The sequence below is a fragment of the Tamandua tetradactyla genome, chromosome 4 (assembly GCF_023851605.1).
Source record: "Tamandua tetradactyla isolate mTamTet1 chromosome 4, mTamTet1.pri, whole genome shotgun sequence".
Taxonomy (NCBI): Eukaryota; Metazoa; Chordata; class Mammalia; order Pilosa; family Myrmecophagidae; genus Tamandua; species Tamandua tetradactyla.
In genome coordinates this window covers 72,147,497-72,174,802 of record NC_135330.1, presented here as the reverse complement: position 1 = coordinate 72,174,802, position 27,306 = coordinate 72,147,497, and the positions used below count along the sequence as shown (strand labels likewise).

At 36.5% G+C, this 27,306-nt stretch overlaps 1 protein-coding gene across 1 annotated transcript; it reads left to right on the top strand.

Moving 5' to 3' along the window:
* Positions 1 to 26,686, top strand: SPATA45 (spermatogenesis associated 45). The gene is made up of 4 exons (XM_077157782.1): positions 1 to 413; positions 12,762 to 12,895; positions 19,255 to 19,574; positions 26,616 to 26,686. The coding sequence occupies exons 3-4, from the start codon at positions 19,298 to 19,300 to the stop codon at positions 26,633 to 26,635; spliced, it is 297 nt and encodes a 98-aa protein (XP_077013897.1). The 5' UTR covers positions 1 to 413; positions 12,762 to 12,895; positions 19,255 to 19,297; the 3' UTR covers positions 26,636 to 26,686.
* Positions 26,687 to 27,306: the final 620 nt, after the last annotated feature.

The window sequence follows — 27,306 nt, the reverse complement described above, 5'->3', positions numbered from 1 at the left end:
GCTTTGTTTGGAACAGTCTGGGAGGAACAGAATGTTCCTTTACCCCCAAATGGTTACATTAAGTATGAAGAAAGTTAAGTACTTTGTTTCCTCAGGAGAAGCAGGCATGCCTTTTGTTACTCTGCAGTCTATAAGCAGGATCTGGTTCAGAATAAAGTTGTCTGTTGTTTGCTAAAGTTAAGCTTCAGACCCCCTGATCCTGTCTGTCTGTCCCTTTCTTTCTTTCTTTCAGTCTCTCTCTCTCTTTCTCATCATTCCTTAATATCCTTCATGCTCCATTTCATAGGAAGCAAAATCTAGTGCCCAACGTGGGGCTCAAAGAAGAAGACTCCAAAAAAGATTAAGGAACCAAGGAAAAGTCTCCATTAGAGGAATGTGTGTCCAGCTGATAGAAGAGGACTCGAGTCATATTGGTAAGTAAGCATTTTACTTGGAACATTAGGGTAATGGGTAATCACAATAAGTGGCTGGAGGAGTATGTATGTATGTATGTATGTTTGTGTGTTGAAAACATTGTTAGGGTGCCATTAAATAAATAAGGTTCTGATAAAGTTTGAGTTATTTGTATTTTAAAGAAAAAGATTTTGTGGATGAAACAGAGAAGAGCCTAAAGCAGACTCCCCATAGTGAGATGTGAAACATTGAAGGGAAAGGAGTGAAGAAAGTTCTAAGCTGAAAACATTTTTTCATAACAATACAGTGAGGCCACATGGTGCAATAACAGAAGGGAGTTTAGAAAAAATAAAGAAACTAGGTTCTTGTTGTTAGGAAGAAAATAGTAAAGGGAAATAGTTAATAGCATAAGGATGACACAGCCAGGAAATATAGCCAGAGACAAGGTAACTCTAGTTGGGAAAAAGAGCCTGAAAAGCTTCTTCAAATGGTAAAATCAAGAAAAATTTAATGAGTTTAAAATGACAACGTTTTCTTGGACTCTTAGCCTGTTTTAATGAAAAGATATAAAAAATTTTTCTAGACAATCAGTGTAAAAAGCAAAGAGTCTGTGTTTTATCAAAATAACTTATGTTAACTTTTATCATGTCATTATCTGTATAAAAAATACTTATTTTCTCCTGGGTATCATTATACTGGCAAAAAACTGTTTCTTTTCTTGCCCCAAACCACGTGGCTTAATCTATTAATCTAAGGAATATTCCTGTAAATGAATCTATTATTGGCTAAATAATATTCAAATCATATAAATACCTAAATTCCTTTATGCCAAAATATCTTAATGTTTTGTCCAGTGTTTATATAAACTACATATGTATAAGCTAAATTTATCCCCGAATAACCATGACTTACGTTGGAAGCAGATCACATTTGAGGGCTGAATGCAAGGAAAAAATCTACTTGTGGAGTCTGTTTTGTTCACCTGATGTTGCCATTACATGCAACTAATGTTGCTATCGCACGACCTTGGTAAGAAACAGTTAAAATGTGCACTCTAGCTGGGAGGACTGGCTATCCTCCCAGAAGGAGGTGTACTTTAATAAAGATATCTAGGTCCCAGGAAGCTCCTCTTGGTCCCCAGCCAGTTCCCAGAGGACCCAACTGGGCCTGGTCATGTAAGCAAATTGGAATTTGGTCACTATTGTGGGAAAATATCATAAAAACTGCATGCAATAAATTTAAAATCACCAAAAATGCACAGCCAATTATAAAGAATCCACATTCCTGAATTCCTTTTCAATCATTTTTTAAAAATTCATTTTAAAAAATCTGGTCATTTACTATGGGTACATGTCACTATTGACACACTGCTATCATTTTTGCTACTTGCCACTTTAAGGATTCCTAGTTATATGTTACAAAACTTGTTTGATATTTTACAAGGAGATTCTGATTTTTTAAGCAAAAGGCAGTTAACAGCTGCAGCTGAACACGAGTTACAATTAATTGAACAACGCATCCAGAAAGGACAGCTTGTTCAAATAGATCTAGAAAAGCCTGTTGATTTTATTATTTCCTTCACCTTGCAATCTCCCACAGGCCTATTTTGACAAGATGGTGTTTTAGAATGGACTTTTTTTTTTTTTTTACCAAACAATAGACAAAAACGCTTAAATACATATCTGCAAAAAGTCATTTCTTTAATAGCCAAAGGTCGCCAAAGGTATTATCAATTAAGAGGTCACGATCCTAATCGCATAGTGTGTGATCTCACAAAGGAAGAGGTTCAAAGTCTATATATTTTCAATACCTCTTGGCAAATAGCATTAAGTGACTTTAAAGGACAAATTGATAATCATTTGCCTATGTCAAAACTTTTACAATTTCTAAAAAGAACACAATGGATTTTGCCTAAAATAGTTCAGGCTTCCCCATTAGAGGGAGCCAATACCATCTTTACTGACAGTAGTAGTAATGGACAGGCTGCATATGTCACCACAGAGGAAAACAAAAGTTGGAAAATGCCTTATACCTCAGCCCAGTGTACTGAATTAGCAGCTGTAATTCAAGTATTGCAAAATTTTCCACAATCTCTTAATATTGTTTCTGATTCTGAATGCTTGCCAAACAGTTACTCACACTGAGACAGTTTCTTTGTTTGAAAGAGATGAATTGTCTTAAATGTTTTTACATTTACAAATATTAGTCAGAAGTTGGATTAATCCTCTTTTTATCATGCATATAAGAGCTCATACTAATCTTCCAGGTCCTTTGTCATTACAAAATCAGCAGGCAGATACTCTTGTGGGGGTAATTCAGGATCCCACAGCATTTCACAAATTGACTCATATCAATAGCAAAGGGCTGCAAAAGAAATTTCCATCTTTATCTAAACAGTAAGCTCAGGACATTGTTAGGACTTGTCCAACCTGTGGACCTTTAAATGCACTCCCACTTGCATCAGGGGTTAATCCTTAAGGTCAAAAAGGAAATGAATTATGGCAAATGGATGTTACTCATATTTCACATTTTGGTAAAATGCAGTATGTACATGTTATTATAGACATTTGTTCTCATTTCATCTGGGCTACCGCACAATCTGGAGAACGTTTCTGCCATGTTCGATCACATTTACTTAGTGCTTTTGCTGTTATGGGGTGCCCTCAATCTATTAAAATGGACAATGGTCCTGCTTATACAGGAAAACAATTTCAAAAATTCTGTACTACTTTTCATATTACTCACATCACAGGAATTCCACATAAACCCTCTAGGCAAGGAATTATTGAACAAGCAAACTGGACACTAAAGTCTATGCTAATATAACAAGAAGGGGGGGATGATCAGGAGGATGATGTTGTGAAAATAAGTACACCTAAAGATCAATTAGCAAGAACACTGTTTACTTTAAATTTTTTAAACATTTATGATAATTCGTCATAGACTCCTGCAGAACAACATTTTGGTAATTTGGAAAAGAAAAATGATACAACCCAAACAGAACTGCAGCTGCAGCCGATCTATTGGAAAGATGTTAAAGATGAGTTGTGGAAACCAGGAATGGTAAAGGTGTGGGGTAGGGAATTTGCTCTTCTCATCAAAGATGACAGGACCTTGGTTTGGATTCCCTCAGAGAGAACAAAACCCAGACATGTCGACCCGGATGAAAATAACTAAATGGGTAATGTGTATTATAGGACATATAACTTTAATTGCTGAAGGACAGGGACACAATTATACTTATTGGGCTTGTATTTCTAACCCACTTTTGCTGCAGGCCCTAACATGGGCAGATCCAACTTTACCAAAATATCTGAATACAAGTGTAGGATTCCCAGGTCCAGTAGATTCAAGACTTCCAAAACTACTTAAAGAAGAAGAAAAATGGTATCAAATTTAACTCTTCCATTTTTGGAAAGACCCATATGCATAACTCTATGGAATCAAATGGTACTTGCCTGTTAGCTGGGAAGGAAAGTTGGAATGGATGGCAATTATGTCATATGAACTGAGCAGTTATCATAATTAATGATACCTATGGAATTATAAGAGATGCAGCCCTTGTAGGGTCTCCCATCTCTAACTCAAAGATAACTGAGACTATATGGACAGGCAAGCTAAATCAAAGTTTATTACATAGAAGATGATTTGTGCCAAATTTTTGGGATGATAAATACATTATTCAGAGAAATTTATGGAAATTTTTCCTAGGGCTGGAACCAATTTATATAACAAATTCTAGTAACTATAACTTCCCTTTAAATAGCAACCATAAACACTATATGCAATAAGAAATAAAACTTTTAATTGTGAGAATTATTTTCTATTCACTTGTCTCCAAGCATTTATGTTGCAGGAAAATGAGATGATTATAGCAGCAAGAAAAAGAAGAGGTATTTGGCTGCCAGTGCAGATATCAAAATCCTAACAATCCTCTCCAGAAACAGAAGTCCTGATCCACTTGGCAAAAGAATATCTGAAAAGGACTAAGAGACTAATTGGACTCATTGTTAAAACTGTCATTGGAATCATTGGAATTATCACAGTGGCCGTGGTTGCTGAAACTGCTTGTTAAGTTTGGGGCTGTTTATACTTTTCTCTTCCTCCTCAGCTGTGTTAAACAACAAATAATCAAAGTCAGAGAGCTTGACTGGTAGCCAAGGATGGGTAAGCCCCTTCCTTCAGAGCTTAAGGGCAACCTAAGACAGGCACAGTCATGAAGCAAAGCCACCCTAACAGTGTGATTCTTGCAAAAACTCTTGGCTCCCTCATGAATCAAAGTCAGAGAGCTTGACTGGTAGCCAATGACGGGTAGACCCTTCCTTTTGAGCTTAAGGGCAACCTAAGATAGGCACAGCCACCTTGGCTAATAAAATAAAAATGGGGAAATGTAGGAGTCAAAGGGTTAAAACAAGACCTGCAGAATTTGTTGGGAGAAGTGGCATCCCTGGGTGGGCAAGAAACTGAGGAGATTGTTACTTGTTTGTTTGGAACAGTCCGGGAGGAACAGAATGTTTGTTTACCCCCAAATGATTATGTAAGTATGAAAAGTTAAGTACTTTGTTTCCTCAGGAGAAGCAGGCATGCCTTTTGTTACTCTGCAGTCTATAAGCAGAATCTGGTTCAGAATAAAGTTGTCTGTTGTTTGCTAAAGTTAAGCTTCAGACCCCCTGATCCCATCTGTCTGTCTCTTTCTTTCTTTCATTCTCTCTCTCTTTCTCATCATTCCTTAATATCCTTCAAGCTCCATTTCATAGGAAGCCACATTCCTACAAAGTAGACTTTGGAATTTTGACTGGGATTGCATTGAATCTGTAATTTAGTTTTGATATAATTGACATTTTAACAATATTTAGTCTTCTGATCCATAAACTTGGAATACCCTTCCATTTATTTAATCTTCTTTGATTTTTTTTAGCAATATCTTATAGTTTTCTGTGTACAAGTCCTTTACATTCTTCGTTAAATTTATTGCTAGATATTTTATTCTTAGTTGCTAGTGTAAATGGGTTTTTTCTTGATTTCCTCCTCAGATTGCTCACTACTAGTATGACCATTATGAATTTTTGCATGTTGATCTTGTATCGCATCAATCTGCTGAACTCTCTTATTAGCTCTGGTAGCTTTGTTGTAGATTTTTCAGGACTTTCTACATATAGGATCATGTCATCCGCAGATTGTGAAAGTTTTACTTCTTCATTTCCAATTTGGATGCCTTTATTTCTTTTTCCTACCTAACTTCTCTGGCTAGAACTTCTAGCATAATGTTGAGTAACAAATGGTGACAGTAGACAATCTTGCTCTGGAAGGAAAGCTCTTACACTTTCACCATTGAGTATTAAGTTAGCTGTGGGTTTTCATGTATGTCCTTTATCATGTTGAGGAAGTTTCCTTTTATTCCTATTTTTCTAAGTGTTTTTTTCAAGAAAGTTGCTGGATTTCATCGCATGCCTTTTCTACATCAATCATAATAAATGTGTTTTTTTCTCCTTTTGTTTTGTTAATATGGTTCATTGCAAGAATTGATTTTCTTGGGTTGAAGCATCCTTGCAAACCTAGGATTAGACCCTCTTGATCATGGTGTATAATTCTTTTAATGTCCATTGGATTCAATTTTCAAGTACTTTTGCTGAGAATTTCTGCATCTATATTCATAACAGAGATTGGTCTGTAATTTTCTTTTCTTGTAGTATCTTTATCTGGCTTTGGTATTAGGATGATGTTGGTTTGATAGAATGAGTTCAGTAGTGTTCCCTCTGTTTCAGTTGCTGAAACTGCCATAATGCAATATACCAGAAATGGATTGGCTTTTAAAAGGGTTTTATTAAGTTACAAGTTAACAGCCTTAAGGCCATAAAAATGTCCAAATTAAAGCATCACCAAGAGGAAACCTTCACTCAAGAAAGGTCAATCGAGTCTGAGGTTTCTCTGTCAAATGGGAGGGTACATGGCAATATCTGCTGTCCTTCTCTCTGGGTTTCTGGTTTCAAATGGCTCTCTCAGCATCTCCAAGCATCTATCTGGCATCTGCTGTCTGTGGCAGCTCTTTTAAGGACTCCAGTATACTAATTAAAACCCATCTTAAATGGATGGGGTCACATCTCTATAAAAATGATTTAATCAAAAGTCCCATCTACAATGAGTCTACATCCAAAAGATTGGATTAGAAGAACATGGCTGGAAGGTGCACAGTGGTTCAATGGTAGAATACTCACCTTCCATGCAGGAGACCTGCGTTCAATTCCTGGACGATGCAACCCCCCCTAAAAAACCCAAACACAAAAGAGCATGGCTGGGCTTCCAGGAGGATGGCAGAGTGTGGTAGACTAATTTCACCCCTGCTGTATGGGACATGATAGGGAATGGGGAGAGAATGCCTGGGACTTTGGTCCCAGGGAGTGAGTGATCAAAGAAGGTCTCTAGGGTTTCTGGGGAGGAGAGAAGTGGGGGGAATCAGGATGGGGAGGGCAGGATGGGTCTGATAGGCTATAATCCCCACTGGATACAGACTTTGGTGTGTAGGGAAGGGTGGATATGACAGAACTGACCATCCCTCCACTCTGTCTTGCCCCAGCTGCTGGCTGGGGAGGCTCCCTGACTGGCCCCACAGTCAACAGCCCTCTTGGGGACCAGAGGTGTGCCTGGCCATCCACCCTGAAAAACTGAACCCCAGGCACAGGGAGGTGTGCCTGGCTGGGCTCTGCAAATAACTTTCCCATTGGGTGCAATGAGCAATGGATTGACCAGATGCCAGGCACTGCAAATCAGCTGCTTCCCCAGTGCTACCGTTGGCTCTCTCATTCCAAGTGCCAGGATAGCCATCCTGCTGCCACAGCCAGCAGCAGCACCCCCACCACGCACACTGTCTTCCCAGCCAGCTGCTTAAGTCACGAAGGGGTGGGTCTGAGGGGAGGAGATGTCTCAGGAGTACCATCTGCTCGGAAGAAGCAGTAAGTGCAGTCTAGCAAACTCCCTATCTGCTTAGGTCTTTCTAAAACTATATATATATTTATATGTGGTTACTATTCATTTTTACTTTTATTTGTATATATTATATATTTACATTTCTATTGAAACATAACTTAAAGGATAAAAAGAGAGGGAGGAAAACGAATAGATAGAGCTGACAGATAAAAACTAAAGTACAAGATGGTAGCTTCAAGAACAGCTTTTACATTAATACCTTTGAATTTCAATGGACTAAACTCACAATTAAAAGATATAGATTGGGAGAATGGATTAAAAATATAACCCATCTATATGCTTATTCTAGTTTACTAGCTGCCAGAATGCAATATACCAAAGATATATTTTGGTATCTTCCTTTTTAAAAAGGAGATTTAATATGTTGCTAGTTTACAGTTCTAAGGCCAAGAAAATGTCCCAATTAAAGCAAGTCTATAAAAATGTCCATTTTAAGACATCAACAAGAGGTTACCTTTACTCAATGAAGGCCGATGGAGTTCAGGGTTTCTCAACTGGAAAGGCACATGGCAAACACGGCAACATGTGCTGGCTTTCTCTCCAGGCTTATCATTTCATGAAGCTCCCCTGGGGATATTTCCCTTTTTTAAGCTCCAAAGGCTTCTGGGGCTGCATGGGCTCTCATTATTCTTGTGGTTATCTCAGCATTTTCAAGTTTTTTCCAAAATGCTTCCTCTTTTAAAGGATCCTAGTAAACTAATCAAGACCCATCTAGAATGGGTGGAGTAACATCCCCTGTAATCAAACTGTCCACATCAAATCTCCATGGAGATAATCTAATCATGTTTCTGACCTATAGTGCTGAATAGGGATTAAAAGAAAGGTTGTTCCCACAAGATTGAATCAGGATTAAAACACGGTTTTTCTAGGGTACATCATCCCTTCATACCAGCACAATGCTGCTTGCAAGAGATGCATATTAGACACAAACACAAGGACACAAATAGATTGAAAGTGAAAGGATGGAAAAAGTTGTTCTATGCAAGCTATAAATAAAAGAAAGGAATATCTATACTAATCTCAGATAAAATGGACTTTAAATGTAAAGGCTTCATAAGAGACAAAGACACCACATTTTAATAAAACTGGAGAATTCACCAAGAGGAAATAACAATCATAAATATTTATGCTGCCAAACAAGAAACTGCAAAGTGCCTGAAGAAAACACTGGAAACACTGAAGTAAGCTATATATATTTCAACAATAATAGTGGGAGATTTCAGTACACCACTCTCCACTACAAACAGAATAACTAGAGAAGAGCAAAAAAGGAAATAGAGAACCTAAGCAATGTGATAAAGAAATCAGACCTAATAGGCATATATAGAGCATTACACCAAAAAACACTAGGATATGCATTCTCTAGTGCATATGGAACATTCTCCAGGTTAGATCATATCCTGGGACACAAAAGGAGTCTACAAATTTAATAAGATTAAGATTATCCAAAGCAATTTCTCTGACCACAGCAGAATGAAGCTGGAAATTAATCATCAATAATCACCAAAGCATCAGAGCTTTCACAAATATATGGAGATTAAGTAATCTTATACACTCTTAAGTAATCAGCAGGTCAAAGTAGAAATTACAAGAAAAATAAGTGAATATCTGGAGATGAATTAAAATGAGACTATAACATATAGGAATTTATGGAATGTGGCAAAGGCAGTGCTGACAGGGACATTTATAGCCCTAAATGCTGATATTAAAAACCAAGAACTAGGGCTGGCCATGGTGGCTTAGCAGGTAGAGTTCTCACCTGCCATGCCAGAGACCCAGGTTCGATTCCCAGTGCCTGTCCTTGCAAAAAACAAAAACAAAAATAAAAAAAAAAAGAACTAGCAAAAATTGAGAACTTAATTGTTCACTTGAGAAATTATAGAAAGAACAGATAATTAACCCCAAAGCAAGTAAAAGAACAGAAATCAGAAAAATTAAAGCAGAAATAAACAAACTGGAGAACAACGACAACAAAACAATAGAAAGACTCAACAAAACCAAAAGTTGTTTCTTTGAGAAAATCAATACAATTGATGAACCCCTAGCTAGATTAGCAAAGAAAAAAAGAGAGAGGACACAAATAAACAAAATGAGAAATGATGGGGGGGGGGTCCATTACCATGGATCTTGAAGAAATTTTTAAAAATCATAAGCAAATAACATGAACAACTATATGCCAACAAACAACACAACTTAGATGAAATGGAAAAATTCCTAGAAACACACAAATAAGCTACACTGAATCAAGAAGAAATAGAAGATCTCAACAAACCAATCACAAGAGATTCAATCACCAAAATATTCCCACAAAAAGCCCAGGACCAATGGCTTCATGGGGGAATTTCATCAAACATCCCCCAAAGAACTAACACCAATCTTGCTCAAATTCTTCTAAAAAATTGAGGAAAAAAGAACACTATCTCATTTTATGATGCTAACTTCATTCTAATATCAAAACTTTGTAAAGATGCTACTAGAAAGGATAGGTACAGAGCAATCTCCTTAATGAACATAGATGCAAAAAATTTTCAACAAAATACTAGCAAATTGAATCCAAAGACACATTAAAAGAATTCTATATCATGACCAAGTGGTATTTGTAGCAAGAATGCAAGGATGGTTCAATATAAGAAAATCAATCAATGTAATACAGCAGAGCACCCTTTAGTGTTTCTTATAGGAGAGAGTGCTTGTTGATGAACTCTTTCAGTTTCCATTTATCTGTGAATATTTTTAACTCTCCTTTATTTTTTTTGAAGGGGGTGCATGGTCTGGGAATCCAGGATCCCATGGTCTGGGAATCTGACCCTTCTTCATTGCTCCCAGCTTCATAGCCTGCCCTATGGATTTTGGACTCTTGTATTCCCATGGTTGCATGAGACACCTCTTTATTTCATATTTACAGATATCTCTTGTTGATTCCGTTTCTCTCAAGAATGCTGACTAATACAGAATCCCAGCAGACATCCACTGTGTGCCTTCCCATGACAGAGAAAGCCAGAAGAAAACCAGCTGCCTTTTCTCTGAAGAACTATAAATTCATAGCTAAATAAATCTCCTCATTAAAACCTGATCCATCTCTGGTGTGTTGCATTCTGGCAGCTTTAGCAAACTAAAACACCTTGTATGTGACAAATAATTTTACTTTTGTATGTAACATATATACAAAGCAAAGAAAGAAAGTCAGTAGTTTTCAAAGCACCCTTCATAAGTAGTTACAGGACAGATTCCAGACTTTGTCATGGGCCACTATACCATCCTCTCAGATTTTTCCTTCTAGCTGCTCCAGAATATAGGAGACTAGAAGGAACAAATAATTTTCTTATCATCACAATTGCTTTTTTTTCTTTCTTGTGTGAAAAAATGACATACATACAAAAAAAAAGCAATAAATTTCAAAGCACAGCACAACAATTAGTTGGAGAACAGGTTTCAGAGTTTGGTATGGGTTACAACTCCACAATTTTTACTTCTAGCTGATCTAAGACAGTGGAGACTAAAAGAAATATCAATTTAATGATTCAGTAATCATATTTATTTGTTAAATCTTACCTTCTCTGTATAACTCCACCATTGCCTTTGATTTTTCTATCCTTCTCTTTAAGGGTATTTGGGTTATGGCCATTCTAAATTTTTCATGTTGGAAGGGGCTGTCAGTAATATGGGGTAGGGAGATGGAACTAGCTGATGTTTTGGACAGACTGGGCCCTCTAGGTTTCAGGACTTATCTGGTCCAGGGAACCCATTTGGAAGTGGTAGGCTTCTGGAAAGTTACCCTAGTGCATGGAACCTTTGTAGAATCTTATATATTGCCCTAGGTGTTCTTTGTGATTGGCTGGAATGGTTTTGGTTGGGGGGTTTGGCAAGTTATGATAGATAGCAATGTCTAACTGAAACTTGCATAAGTGTGACCTGCAGAGTAGACTTTCAAAGTTATTTGAACTCTCTCATCCAGTTATACTTGATTAGTTATACTTCTTCCCCCCCTTTTGGTCAGGATGGAATTTTTGACCCCTGGGAGTCATCTCCCATGCTTCCAGGTAGACATTCACCCTACATGAAACATGTAGTGGGGGAGGGCAATAATTTCACTTGCACAGTTGGGATTGGAGAGAGTGAGGCCACATCTGAGCAATAAAAGAGGTATCTCTTAGGCATATGTACAGGTAGGCTAAGTTTCTCTACTACCTACATGAGCTTCACAAGAGTAAGTCTCAAGATCAAGGGCTTGGCCTATTGACTTTGGTGTCCCTAACGTTGGACACAGTATCAGGGAATTCCCTGATGGTAAAGTTTAATAGTTCCATATTATTTCTCTGGTTTCTTAAGGGACTTTGCCAATACTTTTTGATTATCTGCTTAATATACTCTAGGATGTATCCAGGGATTATATTAAGCAATATAGGATTAAAGGCCCTCATTCTTATTCTGGGCTCCCTGTGTTTCAATTGTTCAAATGAGCTATACAGACAGGTTGAGTGAGATTATGTGCTACAGAAAATTTAATTTCCAGACAGAATAAATCTTTCTTCCTTTGGTCTCAAAGAGAAGATGCAGTTCTAAAATATAGATAATGTATTCCTTATCCCTGTGTTCTGAATTACTTTAACCCTGACCTGATTGGTTTCATTCTTATCTCTAAATATCAGGTTATAGATATATAAAATAGTTTCTCAAAATCCAGAAATAATAGTTACCACTTTGGACTGAATGTACTATCAGAGCTTACAGTCTAGGCCCCTGTTTTCTAATAAGCATTTTCTAAAGAAGACAATACAATAATTGCTTTTTTGTGTTTTTTTGCTTCTATTGACCTTTCAAGTAGTTATTTAGGGAGTTAATTTCTCTGGCATTGTGAGCTGCTTTCTTCAATACCAATCTTCTTTCCTACATCACTAACTACAGTAAAGAGATAAAGGACTTAGGTCTTTTATATATCTGAAATCTATTTCTGAAGATTTTTTTCAAAGCTGGAGATCTTCTTTTCTGAGAAAAAAAATATATGAATAATTTCCTATGTAAAACACAAAGTTTTAACAACAATAGTTACGATTTACCTCAGTGAATGCTTAGATTATAAACTCCAAGGAGGCAGAAACCCATTTGTCCCCAGCACCCAAAACAGCTCCAGGCATGGAGTAGGTGCTCAGGAAATACCTGTACATTTTCTAAACTAATGCCAGGCACAATGCAAGGAGCTTTACATGTGTATGTCCAAGTCCCTCCCAACCACTACCACCCTAACCCCCACCCATACACACACAAATTTAGGGAAAAAGAGATCTTTATTCCTATTTTACAAAGGAAGAAACTTTTATTAAGAGAGGTTGAGCAATTTATCCAAGGATACATGGCTGGTGAGTAAATGGTCTCTTTTATTCCAGAATTCTCCTCCTGTGTGAATGGAGCAAGGCTGGAATGGCTCGGATGAGGACATTCCATCACCAGGGTAACATCATAAGTGGGCTGACCCATACCAGTGTACTTCAAGCAGGCTTTGGGTTGCTGTCTGTTAAAGGTAGTTATAATACTATTTCTATACTATTACTATTTCTATCTATCTATCGAATCTATCTATACATGAACATTCTTAATATTTCCAAAGCCCTTTAAAATTAAAGATATGCATATTGTCTCCACAAGAGATTATAAAATTGGATGAATTAGCCATGGATTTTAACCTGTTCCTGTGTTACACAGAAGGTCTACTCCATAAGTGTGCAACCTGTGCAATAACACAGAGTCCCACACTCAGTAGGGTCTTGCTCTTGACCTAATGCTCTGCTGTCACCCTCTTGAAATTATTTTAACAGGAGGCCCTGCATTTTCATTTCACGTTGGGTCCCACAAATTATGTAGCTAGTCTTGGTCACAGAAAATAGACAGATTGAGAAATAGAGGGCCAAAAAATTCTACTTACTTATAAAATTCAACAAATTATTTTAAGTGCTTAATTAATCTATTAACACAACTGTTTATTGGGGGTTGGGCATCTTAAGGTCTTGCTATGTACTTGCTTATTAAATCCTTATGTCACCATGAGTTGGGTATTTGACATAAAAGGAAACTGAGGCCCAGAGAAGGTAAATAACTTAGCTAAGGTTATTCAGCTAGTAGGTCGCATAGCTAGGAGATGAACAAATCTTTTTAGATCCAAAATCCATGTTCTTACCACTAGACTCTTGCTGTGACTAACTACTTGGCTCCAGTTCTCAGGTGATCTTTAGGAAGAGTTTGAATTTTGTGATCTTCTAAGTGAACTTCTAACTGACATCTAAATTTCATTTGCAGTAAACCTAAATAATGGGCCTTTTAAAAATGTAAATTAACTCAAAAGAACATTGTTTCTTGTTCCTCTCCTTTACTCACATCCCCATTTGTTTTTCATTTGTATATCCCCTAGAGAAGAGAATTGGTGACAGTATTAAAGGAGATGGAATTTCAAAAGCTTAATTTCTGATGAATGAATATTTCTATTAAAAGGAAGCTGAAATCATTGCCAAAATGAGATATTTGAATTATTTATAGATTCATCTAATTCATATTATTCTTGATTTCTATTGCACTAGATAGCTAATTGGTAATTGGAATAGACTTTAGCTGTATTGAGGCCTATCTCACTCTTTAATGTTAATTGAGTGTGTAAAATATTTCATCTTTGAACCCAAACTTGCTAGATGCAATGTTGGAAAGGCATTTTCCCTTTTCTTTCTGCAGTTGACATCTTGCTTAAGGAACTATATATTTAAATCACTTGACTACCAAGGGATAAATTTCAGAGTGGGTTTTTATATAAACATGTGTGTTATATTTTATATTTGTGAGCAAACATCTACTGGGTTTATACCTTTAGAAGGTCAGTTTGTCACCTGCTTCTTGTGGGCTCCTATATCAATCTCACTGAGTACAAAATCTCACTGAGTAAAATTGCAAGGGAGACAGGAAACAGAAATGTAAAATGGGAAAACTGCCCATGCCAGAGAAAGTAAAATTAAACTGCAATTCCATAAAAAGAAATAGTTTGTTTTCTTATATATTTTACCTTCATGCTTTTCCTCTTACTCTATTAAAATCCCATGAAACAGAATGAGTATAGGGGTGTTAGGGCTTGCCTGAGACACTGGATTAGAGGAAAATAGACTTTTCTGTTTCTCTTAGCACTAAAATTGGGGGAGCAGACCTAAAGTCAGCCCTAAGCCAGGAGCCAGGCCAAGCAAGACCCTCTGCAGAAAGCAGAGCTCCCAGGTGAGCTGAACCTAGAGGGCAATCCACAACAATCTGAGAATAAATGCTCAGCATGTGCGCCATTGAGTTTTGCACAATTAACATGGAATAGCTGACTGAAACCATTTTTAACATCTTTCAGAAAATCCTAGTATTCTATGTGACTCTGGAAAGGAGAGGGGAAAACATCCAGAATTCTATTCTACCCTAAAGCATTTCTTTCTGTTAAAGTACAACTGTTTTCTGGGAATAAAAATACTAGGAAGATTTCTTTTTAATCAAAAAGCTTTGAAATTTTGCCTCTTCTCCTTTCGTGCATTTAGGAATGAAAAACTGATGACTCTAGTGGCTTTCTTAAGATGATGTATATTGTGTGATTTTTGTCACCTCAATGTATTTCAAAGCATCATTTTTAAAACCAAAAAGTGGAAACAGCCAAAAAGTCCAACATTAAGGGGAATAATTAAATAAATTATTATAAATCCATATGATAGACTTCTACATTATCATCAAATATAAATTTTTATTGCTAATGACATATTTAGTAACATTAACAGGAAACTCTTACAATGTGAGAAAAATCAAGACACATAGGTAAATATGAGTAAATGAATAAAATGACACTTTATTCATTTAGCAAGTATTTATTAACCACCTGATATGTATTAGGCAATGTGCTAGATGCTGATTCCAGTTTTATTTTTTAACGGTTTTATTGAGATATAATAAACTGCATGTTTAAAGTGTACAATTGGATACATTTTGATGAATGCATATACCCATGAAACCATCACCACAATCAAGATAACAAACAAATCCATCACCCTCAAAAGTTTTGGGTCCCTTTGGATTTCCCACCTCCTGTTCTTGCCCTCAACTAAACTCCATTCTTAGACAACCTCTGATCTGCTTTCTGTCACTGTAGAATAGTTTGCATTTCCTAGAAGTTTATATGAGTGGAATCATACAGTTTATATTCTTTTTTCATTTTTTCACTCACCTTTATTATTGTGAGATTCATCCATGTTGTGAGTATCAATAGTTCATTCCTTTTTTATTACTAAGAAGTATCCACCGTGTGGGGCATACCACAATTTGTCCATTTGCTGTTGATGAACGTTTGGATTGTCAGAAGTTTGGGGCTCATAAAAATAAAGCTGCAATGAACATTCATTTACAAGTCTTTGCATGTACGAATACATTTCTCCATACACTTGCATGGAGAATTTCACTTCTTTGGGGAAAATACCTATAAGTGGATCACATGGTAGGTATATGTTTAGCATTTTTAGAAACTGTCAAACTATTTTCCAAAGTGGTCGTACCACTTGACATTCCCACCAGCTGTTATTGGGAGTTCCAGTTCCTCCACATCCTCACCAATGCTTGGTATGTTCAACCTTTTTAATTTTAACTGTTCCAATGGTAGGTAGTGGCATCCTTTATCATTGATTTACATTTCCTTAGTGATTAATAATGCTGAGCATCTTTTTATACTTTGATTTACTATCTGTATAACTGTAGCCCATTGAAAATATATTTCTGGCTTCTGTTATTGCTTGTTGAGGAGTCAGCTGTTAGTTCAATGCACCCTCTTTTTATTCTCTGATTGCTTTCAAGATTTTCTTTCATTTCAAATTCCACTGAAGCCTATGTATGGAGTTTTTAAAAATTCTGACTAGTGTTCTTTGAACTTCTTGAGTCTGTGGATTGGTATCATTTAATCAATTCTGGTTATTTCTCAGCCATCATTCTAAATCTTGCTTCTGTCTCATTCTTGCCTTCTGAACTTCCCATTCCATGTAGGTCTGACCTCAGAGTATCCTCCAAATATTTTAACTTTTCCATCCTTTTATCCTTCTTTGCTGTGTTCAGGATAATTACTTCTGCTCTCTGTCCCAGTACTCTAATTCCCTCCTGCTAAATCTGTACACTGAATTTTAAATTCATTTAACTACATTTTTTCATCTCTAGAAATTCTTTTGGTTTCTTGTTTACTAAAGGTAGTTGCAAACTTTTTTTCTTAAATAGAATAAGCATGATTGTTCTACTATCTGTCTGATACTTCTAATGTATATCGATTTTGTGGGTCTGTTTCTGCTGTTCTCATTTCAAGATGCCTTATTTACTTGTCTGGTTATCCTTGGCTAAATCCTATTTGTTATCCTTGAAAACATACTGTTGGGGATTTCTAGAGGCCTAGGATGAAGTTCTTTCAATGAAGATTTGAGTTTGCTTCTGTTTGTAGCTAGAAGTTTCTTGTACCACCCTGGTTGTGAATTTGGCTGGAATATCCATGCAAGGGTCAGCTGGAGGGATTTCTTTCCCCAGAGCTGTGCTTAGTGCTAAGGCAATATCTCTCTGAAAAACAGGATGTTGTGTGAGTTCATTTCTGGTTCACTCTCAGTCTGAGGGGTAACCCTTTGGGTCCCAAACTAATGTGAAGAAGGCCTTTAGACTCCCCACTGTGCAAAGGTCTTGGGTTTGGATTTTGTGTCCCTTGTCCGACAAGCCTGAAAAAACTACTTTTCTAAGTCTCTAGGACCAGAAATATCCTCAGGGGAAGACTGGCATTTTTTCCATATTTTTTTTGGTTTTTGCTCCCTCTGTTAGCTTTGGGCTTGGTATTTCCTCCTGTTAATTCATCACTGACATATTTTAAAATATATATAGTTTTTTTCCGCTCAGCATTTTTAGTAGTTTTCACTGGAAGTTTTGTCTGAATAATATAGTACAACAGAGTCTCTTAAATAGAAGTTCTGTTTATCTATTTAAAATGGTAATGTGACATTGATTTTTAATGCATAAGGGTAGCCTTTTGTGCATAAAGAAAGAACTATTTGAAGTTACTTAGATTTCAAATTAAAGTTGATTTTCCAAAACTAAAAAAATTAAATCCTTTCTGCCAACCTTTGATTTCAACTTGTAAATATTGTTATCCTCTTGTACTGATATATTCTACTAATATATTCTTATCATATAATTGCAAATTGAGTTATTTTTGTATAAAATAAGACAAATCACCCTTATTTTTTCTGTACTTAGTATTCAATAAACTCAAGTTAAAAAAGGTTAAAACACCCTTAAAAAAATCTTTCCATGTACAAAGTTAGCTAATACAAGCCTTTTAAATATTTTAAACTTCCTTTTTAATTTAACATCTCTGATATTTAAGTACTTTAAATACCTGAAAGGATGAATTCACAGCCCTAACAAGCAAAATCTTCCCAAGTGTTTAGGAACACTTCTACATTGTAATATTGCAATTATAAATGTGCTGCATCACTTAAATAGTCCAAGAATGTTTATAAATTAATTATCTTACAACTTTCTACTTAAAATCATGAAACTGACAATAATAAATATTTTTAAACATACCAGCATTTAAATATAAGCACACACATAAGGGTAGTTCATTGACAGAATTCTCACCTGTCATGCAGGAGACACGAGTTCGGTTCCGGGTCCATGCACTTCCCCCAAAACAAACATATAAACAAAACAAACAAAAGAAAACAAACAAAAATTCAGCAAATGGTGCTGCAATAACAGGATATTCACATGGAAAAATGATGAAATATGACCCCACCATACAGCATACAAAAAAAAAGAAGCACAAATTATTCTGAATTTAACACAAAACATGTTGATATTATGGGCTTGATTTATTTCATTGTTTCTATACTTATATTTTATCTTCCTGGAGTTGCAAAGTCACTTACCCAAACAATGAAAGCAGATTTACAGTTTTAGACAAAGTGATGTTTCAAGATCTATAGTCTTTTTTTTATTAATTAAAAAAAAATTAACTAACACAACATTTAGAAATCATTCCATTCTACATATGCAATCAGTAATTCTTAATATCATAGCATGGATGTATGATCATCATTTCTTAGGCTATATTTTTCCAACATGACTCTAACTAATCCAAAGATGGAGATGCTGAACCATTATTTATAGCTGTTTTGACTACAGGGAATTCCAAGCACCTATCTCACAACCAATATTAAACATCTGATTTGTATAGATGAGATTATGCAAAACTTCTTTCTCTTCCCACACACCACTCACAACTATCCAGTGTATGTTAGATGCAGTGAATCTTCTCTGCCTAACTGAAGTCTGCATTCTTTTCATGTTCTACCAGAGCCAATTAAATGTCTTTTTCTGTAATTTTTAATCATTAAATCTTTTTGGATATCTCTTATTGGGAAAGTAACACCCAAGATATTAAGGTTCCTTGTCTCTGGATTAAGGGTGATTCTAACTTTTCTACTCTGTGCTTTTCTGTATTTTCTTAATTTCCTACAATGAATATGTATTAATTTTACAATTAGAAAAAAGAAAGAAAAGGAAAAACCAATGCATAGTATTATTTTAAAAAATAAAAAGTGTATTATCTTACTATATTCTCTCTCTTTTTAGGTTATTTTGGGGGGGGGGGTGTTCTTTTTTTCCTAAAGAAAAACAAAACAAAAGCACCTTAGGAAACAACAATGATAAAAAGTGGAGGGAGGTGCAGGGGCAGTGGGGGTTGAGACAATGCTTCTGTTTTGCAAGAAGAGAAAGAAGAACTGGTAAATACTTGTGACTGAATACTCATTTCTAAATCAAGTAGTTAATTCATTGTACTTTTTCATTTATTTGCAGGACAGCAAGAATCACTTGCTGACTGACCTATTTTTAAAGCATAATGGCATCTATAAGCAGAACCAGTGAAATAATGAAAAAACTTAAAGTAAACAAACAACGTCTCTTGGAGGAGATAAATGAAAAGCGTGAATCGAACTGCTTTGTGGAAAGAAGCAATCAAGTTAGCACACTGAGAGTTCAAAAGAGGCATTTCAATGGCACTTATGAATCTCTTGGTCATACCAAAATCAATGAACCAGTTCCTGACAGTGAAAGGAGCTCCTGGGTCAAACTGAGTCTTCTTGTTCACACAGAGAAAAAGCACTTTCCACCCAAAAGTAAGGTACTATAGTAGGTTTCCCACACAACTGATAGATAGCAGGGATATATAAGTAAATATAGGAAGAATTTTGGGGGTTGAAAATTATTGACCTGGGATAAAGGTAATCTCTCTGAAGTTATAAGTGTCAACGAATTAGGTTAGTTGATACAAGATTTACTGTAGACCAGAGATTCTCATTTTCTTGTGCATAGAGAATCCTAGTTCTCACCTCCATGCACACTCACTCAGGAGACACTCGTTTGGGCTGTAGAATCTGCATTCTAAATAGGCTCCTGTGAATCCAACGAAGATGGTCTGAAAAAAATTTTTATAGATAATTACAATATACCAGAGACCTCCTTTCCCACTAATTTATGTTGCGCCTGCAATTGTTTCACATGCAAAATTGAGGTACAATGGACATGATTTTGATGGGAAGCATCAAAACAAAAAGCCCTGAGAAACAATAATAAAATGGGGGAGGGGGAGAGGGAGAGTATTCTTCTGCTAGAGGAGAAAGAGGAAATGGTAAATGTGTGAATACTTGTTGCTGAGTCAAGGCAAGCAACTGATGGTACTTCTTTTGCTTGAGAAAAAATGGCATGAGGAATTTTATTATCTCCAACCAACAAATTATTAATTTATGTCAAAAGAAATGCCATATTGGAGATGTAACTTCTTTGATGAAGGAGTTGTGATTTTACATTTGCCCAGTGCCCATGGGCATGGAAAACTGAGATTCTCCATTGTGTTTTAAAGTTAATCTTTACCAGTCATATCTTTAGTTGTCTTATATTTAATATTTGAAAAAAATAAATCTTTTATAAGGAGAAATGCCTTTAGTTGTGTTCCTAGTTCTCAGAAATTCTGCATATTATTCTGATTAAATTACTGAAAACTAAGTGATTAAAGTCACAGTAAGTTAATTCTTACAAGTCTGCTGGGGGAAGGGCAAAATCTACCTTTTATGATGAACACAATTTACAACTTTACATGAACATGCAGTTTTCTACAATAAAGAGTCTGGAAATGTTATTTCCATAATCAACATTCATGGTCTCAAGGTTACTACCCCATAGTCTTGGAGTGTTAGAATCATTCAATATTGAAGAACAGAGCTCTATGCTTCTTTTAAGTAATCAGACTTAAACAGAAACTCAATTTTATAATGACAATATAAAGAATGCTATAGACCTAATTTAAATGTTATGGCAATTGGATGTAAATAATTCCCTTTGCTAACTAGTCAAAACTCATGGTTCTCAAAGCATGTTTGAGGATCCCTGAGGGTATTCAAGTCCTTTTCAGGAGGTTCATGAGGTCAAAACCATTTTCATAATGATACTGAGACTTAATCTGCCTTTGTTGTTCTCAAATTGTTGTGAGAGTACAATGGAGTTTTTCCAAAGGCTATATGATGTGTGATGATATGACTGTTCTGCCTTTTAATGGCATCTGGGCTTATATTCTTGAGTTGCAAACTTGTCTTGTTTTGATGTCTAATATGGTAAATATTGAGAGATATAATACACATGAATAAAAGCTCATTAGCGTCCTCAACACATTTTAAGAGTATAATGGGTCCTGAGACCAAAATGGTTGACGAACCACTGGTCTAAATGAATGGTAAATAATTGTTAATCTAGTGCTGTGTATTCTCAAAAGTTTCTTAAAAATTTTCCCACAATTTTCTCATTAATTTCTACTTTAAACTTACAGTCTTGAGTTTCAACTTTAATTCTAATTAAGGCTGAAAAAATATATTTGGTGCTTATTTTCTTTCTATTTTTACAAATAGAAAGCACCTAGGTTTAGAGAATGGCACTGACTTTTTTTTTATTAATTGTTTTATTTTTTTTAAATACCAAAAAACACCAAACAAATGCAAACATTCGTAACTTTTGATTATTCTGTTCTACATATATAATCAGTAATTCACAATATCATCACATAGTTACATATTCATCATCATGTTCATTTCTTGGAACATTTGCATCTATTCAGAAAAAGAAATAAAAAGAAAACAAAAAAATTCATACATACCATACCCCCAACCCTCCCCCTCACCAATCACCAGCATTTCACTCTAAATTTATTTTAACATTTGTTCCCCCTGTTATTCATCTTTATTCCATATGTTTTACTCATCTGTTGATAAGGTAGATAAAAGGAGCATCAGACACAAAGTTTTCACAATCATGCAGTCACATTGTGAAAGCTGTATCATTATACAATCATCTTCAAGAAACATGGCTACTGGAGCACAGCTCTACATTTTCAGGCAGTTCCCTCCAGCCTCTGCATTACATCTTGACTAACAAGGTGATATCTATTTAATGCATAAGAATAACCTCCAGGATAACCTCTCAACTCTGTTTGGAATCTCTCAGCCATTGACACTTTATTTTGTCTCATTTCACTCTTCCCCATTTTGGTCAAGAAGGTTTTCTCAATCCCATGATGTTGAGTCTCAGCTCATTCCAGGATTTCTGTCCCACATTGCCAGGAAGGTCCACAACCCCAGGAGTTATGTTCCATGTAGACAGGGGGAGGGTGGTGAGTTTGCTTGTTGTGGCACTGACTTTTTAAGTGCTTACTTTTTTCTGAATACTGTTAAGGTTTGAAAAGGTAAAAAAAAAAAAAAGATACCCTTCTGTTTCTAATCTGCGTTTAGATCAGCTAAGAGATAGATGGAGGTGAAAACCTTAGCTTCATTATTGGAAAACAAATCTACCCTGGAGGAATTGCCTTAAAAGCCAATGGCAACCCACCCCTGAAGAGAACTTACCCCATCCCAAACCAAAATTTTAAACTGAGAAAGATGAGTTTCTCCAAGGTGGGTTCTCAGATGCAAAGACAGAATCCTTATTTGGGAACTGAAGAGATGAGTATTACCTCTAAAATTTGATGAACACATTAGTAGGCCCTCAATAAATGTGTAATGAATCAAATGATAAATATCATTAACTTTAGCACCCTTGTTGTTTACAACATTCTGCCATGTGAATGTTGAAGAACACCAAAGCTCAATACTTGGCCATTTCTTATCATCTATAATGTCTCTCTGGGTGATCTCAATTAGTTGCAGGACTTAAAATAGCATCTCTAGTCTGATGACTTTCTCTGGCCTTGTAGCACAAAAGGCAGTGTGATATTTGTGGCCACTTAATTTATAGTTTTGGATTCATGGACAGCACAGAGTCTCCTCTCTCCTTCTTCTTCATAAGTTTCTCCTCTCTTCTTCTAATTGCTTGCATGCAGTTTTTATAACATTTTCACACAAAAGTGGCCAAATTCCAATTAGCTTATGTGACTGGGCCCAATTGGGTCCTCTAGGAACTGGTTGGGGGCTGAGAGGAGCTTCCTGGGACCTAGATATCTTTATCAAAGTACATCTCCTTCCAGGAGAATAGCCAGTCCTCCTAGCGAGAGTGCACATTTCAACTGTTTCTTACCAAGGTCACACAATGGCAACATCAGTTGAACAGAACACACTCTACAAATTTATCTTTCCCTTACAGGCCTTGACCAGCGTTCCAGACATGTTTATCTGACTGCATCCTTGACACTTTTACCTCATGTTATTGCAAGTTGACCACAACCCAAGCAGAAAGCCTTTTTTCCATCCCCATATAAGTACACTCACCTCCCCCAGTCTTCCTCATCTCAGAAAATGGCCCTACCACTCAGTGGTTTCAGTGGCCAAAGGTCTAGGAGTCCTCTACAACTTTCTTTCCTGGCATCCCACATTCAATCTGTCAGCAAGTCCTGCCAACTCCTTTTTCAAAAATAAATCCTGAATCTGAAGAATGAGGCCAATCTGGTTGAGATTAAGGTATTTAAGAAGACAGGGTAAAGCAGACATTGTCTATATTTTAGAACCATGCCTACTCTTTGAGACCAAGGGAAGAAAGGTTTACTTTGTTCAGAACCTAAATTTTCTGTAGCACATAATCTGACTCAAACTGTCTGCACAGCTCAATTGAACAACTGAAACACAGGGAGCCCAGAATAAGAAAGAGGTCCTTTAATCCTGTATAGATTATTGTAATGCCTGGATACATCCTAGAATATATTAAGCAGATAATCAAAAAGTATTGACAAAGTCCCTTGAGGAATCAGAGAAAAAATATGGAACTATTAACTTTACCATCAGGGAATTCCCTGATACTGCATCAAACATTAGGAACACCCAAATCAATAGGCCAAACCCTTGGTCTTGAGGCTTGCTCTTGTGAAGTTTATGTAGGCAGTGGAGAAGCTTAGCCTACCTATAGGCATGTCTAAGAACTAGTTCCAGAGGACCTCTTCTTTTGTTCAGATGTGGCCTCAATCTCTCTAAGCCCAACTCTGCAAGTGAAATCTTTGCCCTTCCTGCTACGTCAGACTGACATCCACGGATGAAAGTCTTCCTGGTGGCATGGAAGATCATCCCCAGGGATGAGCCTGGCCCTGGCACCATGGGATCAACAATTCCATCCTGACCAAAATGGGGGAAAGATGTGCAATTTATAAAGTATCAGTGGCTGAGAGAGTTCAAATAGAGTCGAGTGGTTACTCTGGAGGTCACTCTTTCATAAGCTTCATTTAGACATTGCTACTGATCATAACTTGCCAAACCACAACCACAACCATTCCAGCCAATCCTAAAGAACATCTAGCACAATATATACGATTCTACAAAGGTTCCATGCACTAGAGTAGCTTTCAAGAAACCTACAACTTCCAGATGGGTCCCTGGATCAGTTAAGTCCTGAAACCTAGGAGGGCCCAGCCTCTCTAGAACATCAGCTAGTTCCATCTCCCTCCCCCATATTACCCTCAGCCCCTTTCAACATGAAAAAGTTAGAATTGCCATAGCCCAAATTCCTCTAAACAGTGAGACAGAAAAATCAAAGGTGATGGTGGAGTTATACAGAGAAGGTAGGGTTTAACAAATGAACATGATTACTGAATCATTAAATTGATATTTCTTTTAGTCTCCAGTATCTTAGAGCAGCTAGAAGTAAAAACCTAAAATTGTGGAATCATAACCCATATCAGATTCTGAAATCTGTTCTCCAACTAAGTGTTGTGCTGTGCTTTGAAATTTATTGCTTTTTTTCATATATGTTATTTTTCACAAAAAAGAAAAAAAATCAATTGTGATGATAAAATATTTATTCCTTCTAACCTCCTATATTCTGGAACAACTGGAAGGGAAAATCTGAGATGATGGTATGGTAGCCCATGACAAACTCTGGGATCTGTCCTGTAACTACTTTGAAAATTACTGCTTTTTCTTTCTTTGCTTTGTATATATGTTATTTTATACAGTAAAAAAGTTTAAAAAAATCAATCCTGAATCAGAACACAGCTACCACCTTGATCCAATATGTGATCCTCTCTCTCCAAAGTACAACAGGGGTCTCCCAAGGGTCCCTCAGCTTCCACTCTTGCTGCCCCCATATTTACTTCTTCACATATAGCCTGGGTGATCTTTCTTTTCTTCTTCTTTTGTTTTTTTTTGCATGGGCAGGCACTGGGAATCGAGCATGGTAGGCGAGAATTCTGCCACTGAGCTACCATCTCACCACCCCTGGGTGACCTTTTAAAAACATGAATTAGATATGTCACTTAATGCTCAAACTTTCCTGTGGTTTCACACCACACTGTGGATTTTACCCAGTACTTATTTGCCCTCCATGAACACATTCTTGCTTATCTTTCCAGTCTCTTTTCCTCCACTCTCCCTACCCTCATTCACCTTAGCCATAATGGCTTTCTTCTTCTTTTTAGGACACACCAGACTAGTTCCCACCTCAGGGGTTGGCATACGCTGTTCCCTCTGCCTGGTACACATTCTCTCTCTTTATGGTACACATTCTCTCTCTTTATTCAGGTCTTTGTTTAAGTTATTTAATCAAAAACCACCCTACCTCAAATAGCACTTCCCTACACACTACGATCACTTATCTGGTTTTATTTTTTCCAAGTATTATTACTCCCTAATACTCCGTGGCACAAACTAGGTACTCAGGAAATATTTGTTGACTGACTGAATAAATATTAGGACCTGGAATATATTTCTCCAGAAACAGTGTTGTATCTCACTTCCTTTCTCATGGGACAAGTAGCCAAGGCCTTGGACAATGGCTCACAAATCTAGAATTACCCATGGCACCTTTGTTCATTGCTATAGAATAATCTTTAGAAATGGAAAAGAGTAATGATAAAGTAGCTTTTGCAGGACAGACACAGTAAAAATTAGAAGGCACTCTACTGTTTTCCGTTGACCATACCTGTGTGAGGGGAAGAAACACATTTATTCATTTAATTAATTTGTCCATTCATTCATCAAATATTTATCTAATGTCTACTCTATGTTAGGCACTGTTCTATGTGCTGGCAATATAGTAGTGAATAAAACAGACAAAAATCCTTGCTCCTGCTTTATAGCTTAAATTTTAGTTGGTAGAGGCAGATAAAAAATTAAAAGTGAATATAAATGTATGTCAGTTGGTGATCAGTGCTACTGGGAAACAAAGCAGGGTGAGGGGATAGGAAGTGTTGGATGGGGTTCATTGCTGCTCATACAGCCATGTGGGGACTAGTGAGAGGTGAGAGACTCCTGGGCTTCTGGAGGTAGCCAGTGTAAACAAGAATAGGGGTCAGAATGAGATTAATCCAGATGGTCACATGTGTTGGTGAGACCATGTGTGTTGGTGGGAAGGGAGGTTGGAGACCTTGGGGCAACTCTTTGTTCCTGCCAATAGTGATGTGAAGATCAGGGAAGGCATTTTCTTATTCCAGAAGCTCCAAGTTCTCACCTTCATCTTCTCACTTGGGAGATGTGGTGACCAAAAGAGGGATAGTCTTATTTAAGCCCATTAACCTTAAAAACAGAAGACTTGTGTCCAAGTTTTGCTTTTGCCATTGACCACACTTTTAGTCATTTAGTATTTCTAAACACTAGTTTCTTTATCTGTGAAACATTACTCATCCTTTCTGTCCCACAGAGTTATTTTGAGAACTATGAAATGTACTGTAAGCTAAATAGCTTTTTTTTATTTTTCAGATCATGCCATATTTGGATAAAGTGCATCTCCAAAGATACAGAGAAATACATCTTCTTTGATCCTTTTTCAATGTCTGTGTAAGTTATTTACAAAACATTTTCATAGACACTAACAAAATTATTCACTAAATCACTGAAAAGCATTGTCACATAAAACATACATCCTCTTCATTCATTCCATTCCATCATCTAGATTTAGTTGTTATGGACAGAAGATTTGAATTTTAAAGATATTTGCAAAAATGAATGACCTAAAGTTCACTGTAAACAATCTAAAATATTTAAACCAGTGAAATGCTGGAATGCTGACCAACACCAGTGATAAGGATGGAGGCTAAAGTTGCTCAAAGTTAACACTTGCTTCCAAATACTTAGTTACTTTACCTTACTCAGTGATATTTGTGATACTGATAATTTAAATAAATACATAATTGAAAGTGTGTTAATATAAGTTGTTTATAGAGTTTTTTTTTTGTTTTTTGCATGGACAGGCACTGGGAATCGAACATAGGTCTCTGGCATGGCAAGTATTCTAGCTTGCTAACTGCTGGAATGCAATATATCAGAAACAGAATGGCTTTTTTTTTTTGCATGGACAGGCACTGGGAATCGAACCCAGGTCTCTGGCATGGCAGGTGAGAATTCTGCCTGCTGAACCACTGTGGCCCACCCCACAATTGTTTTTAAAAGG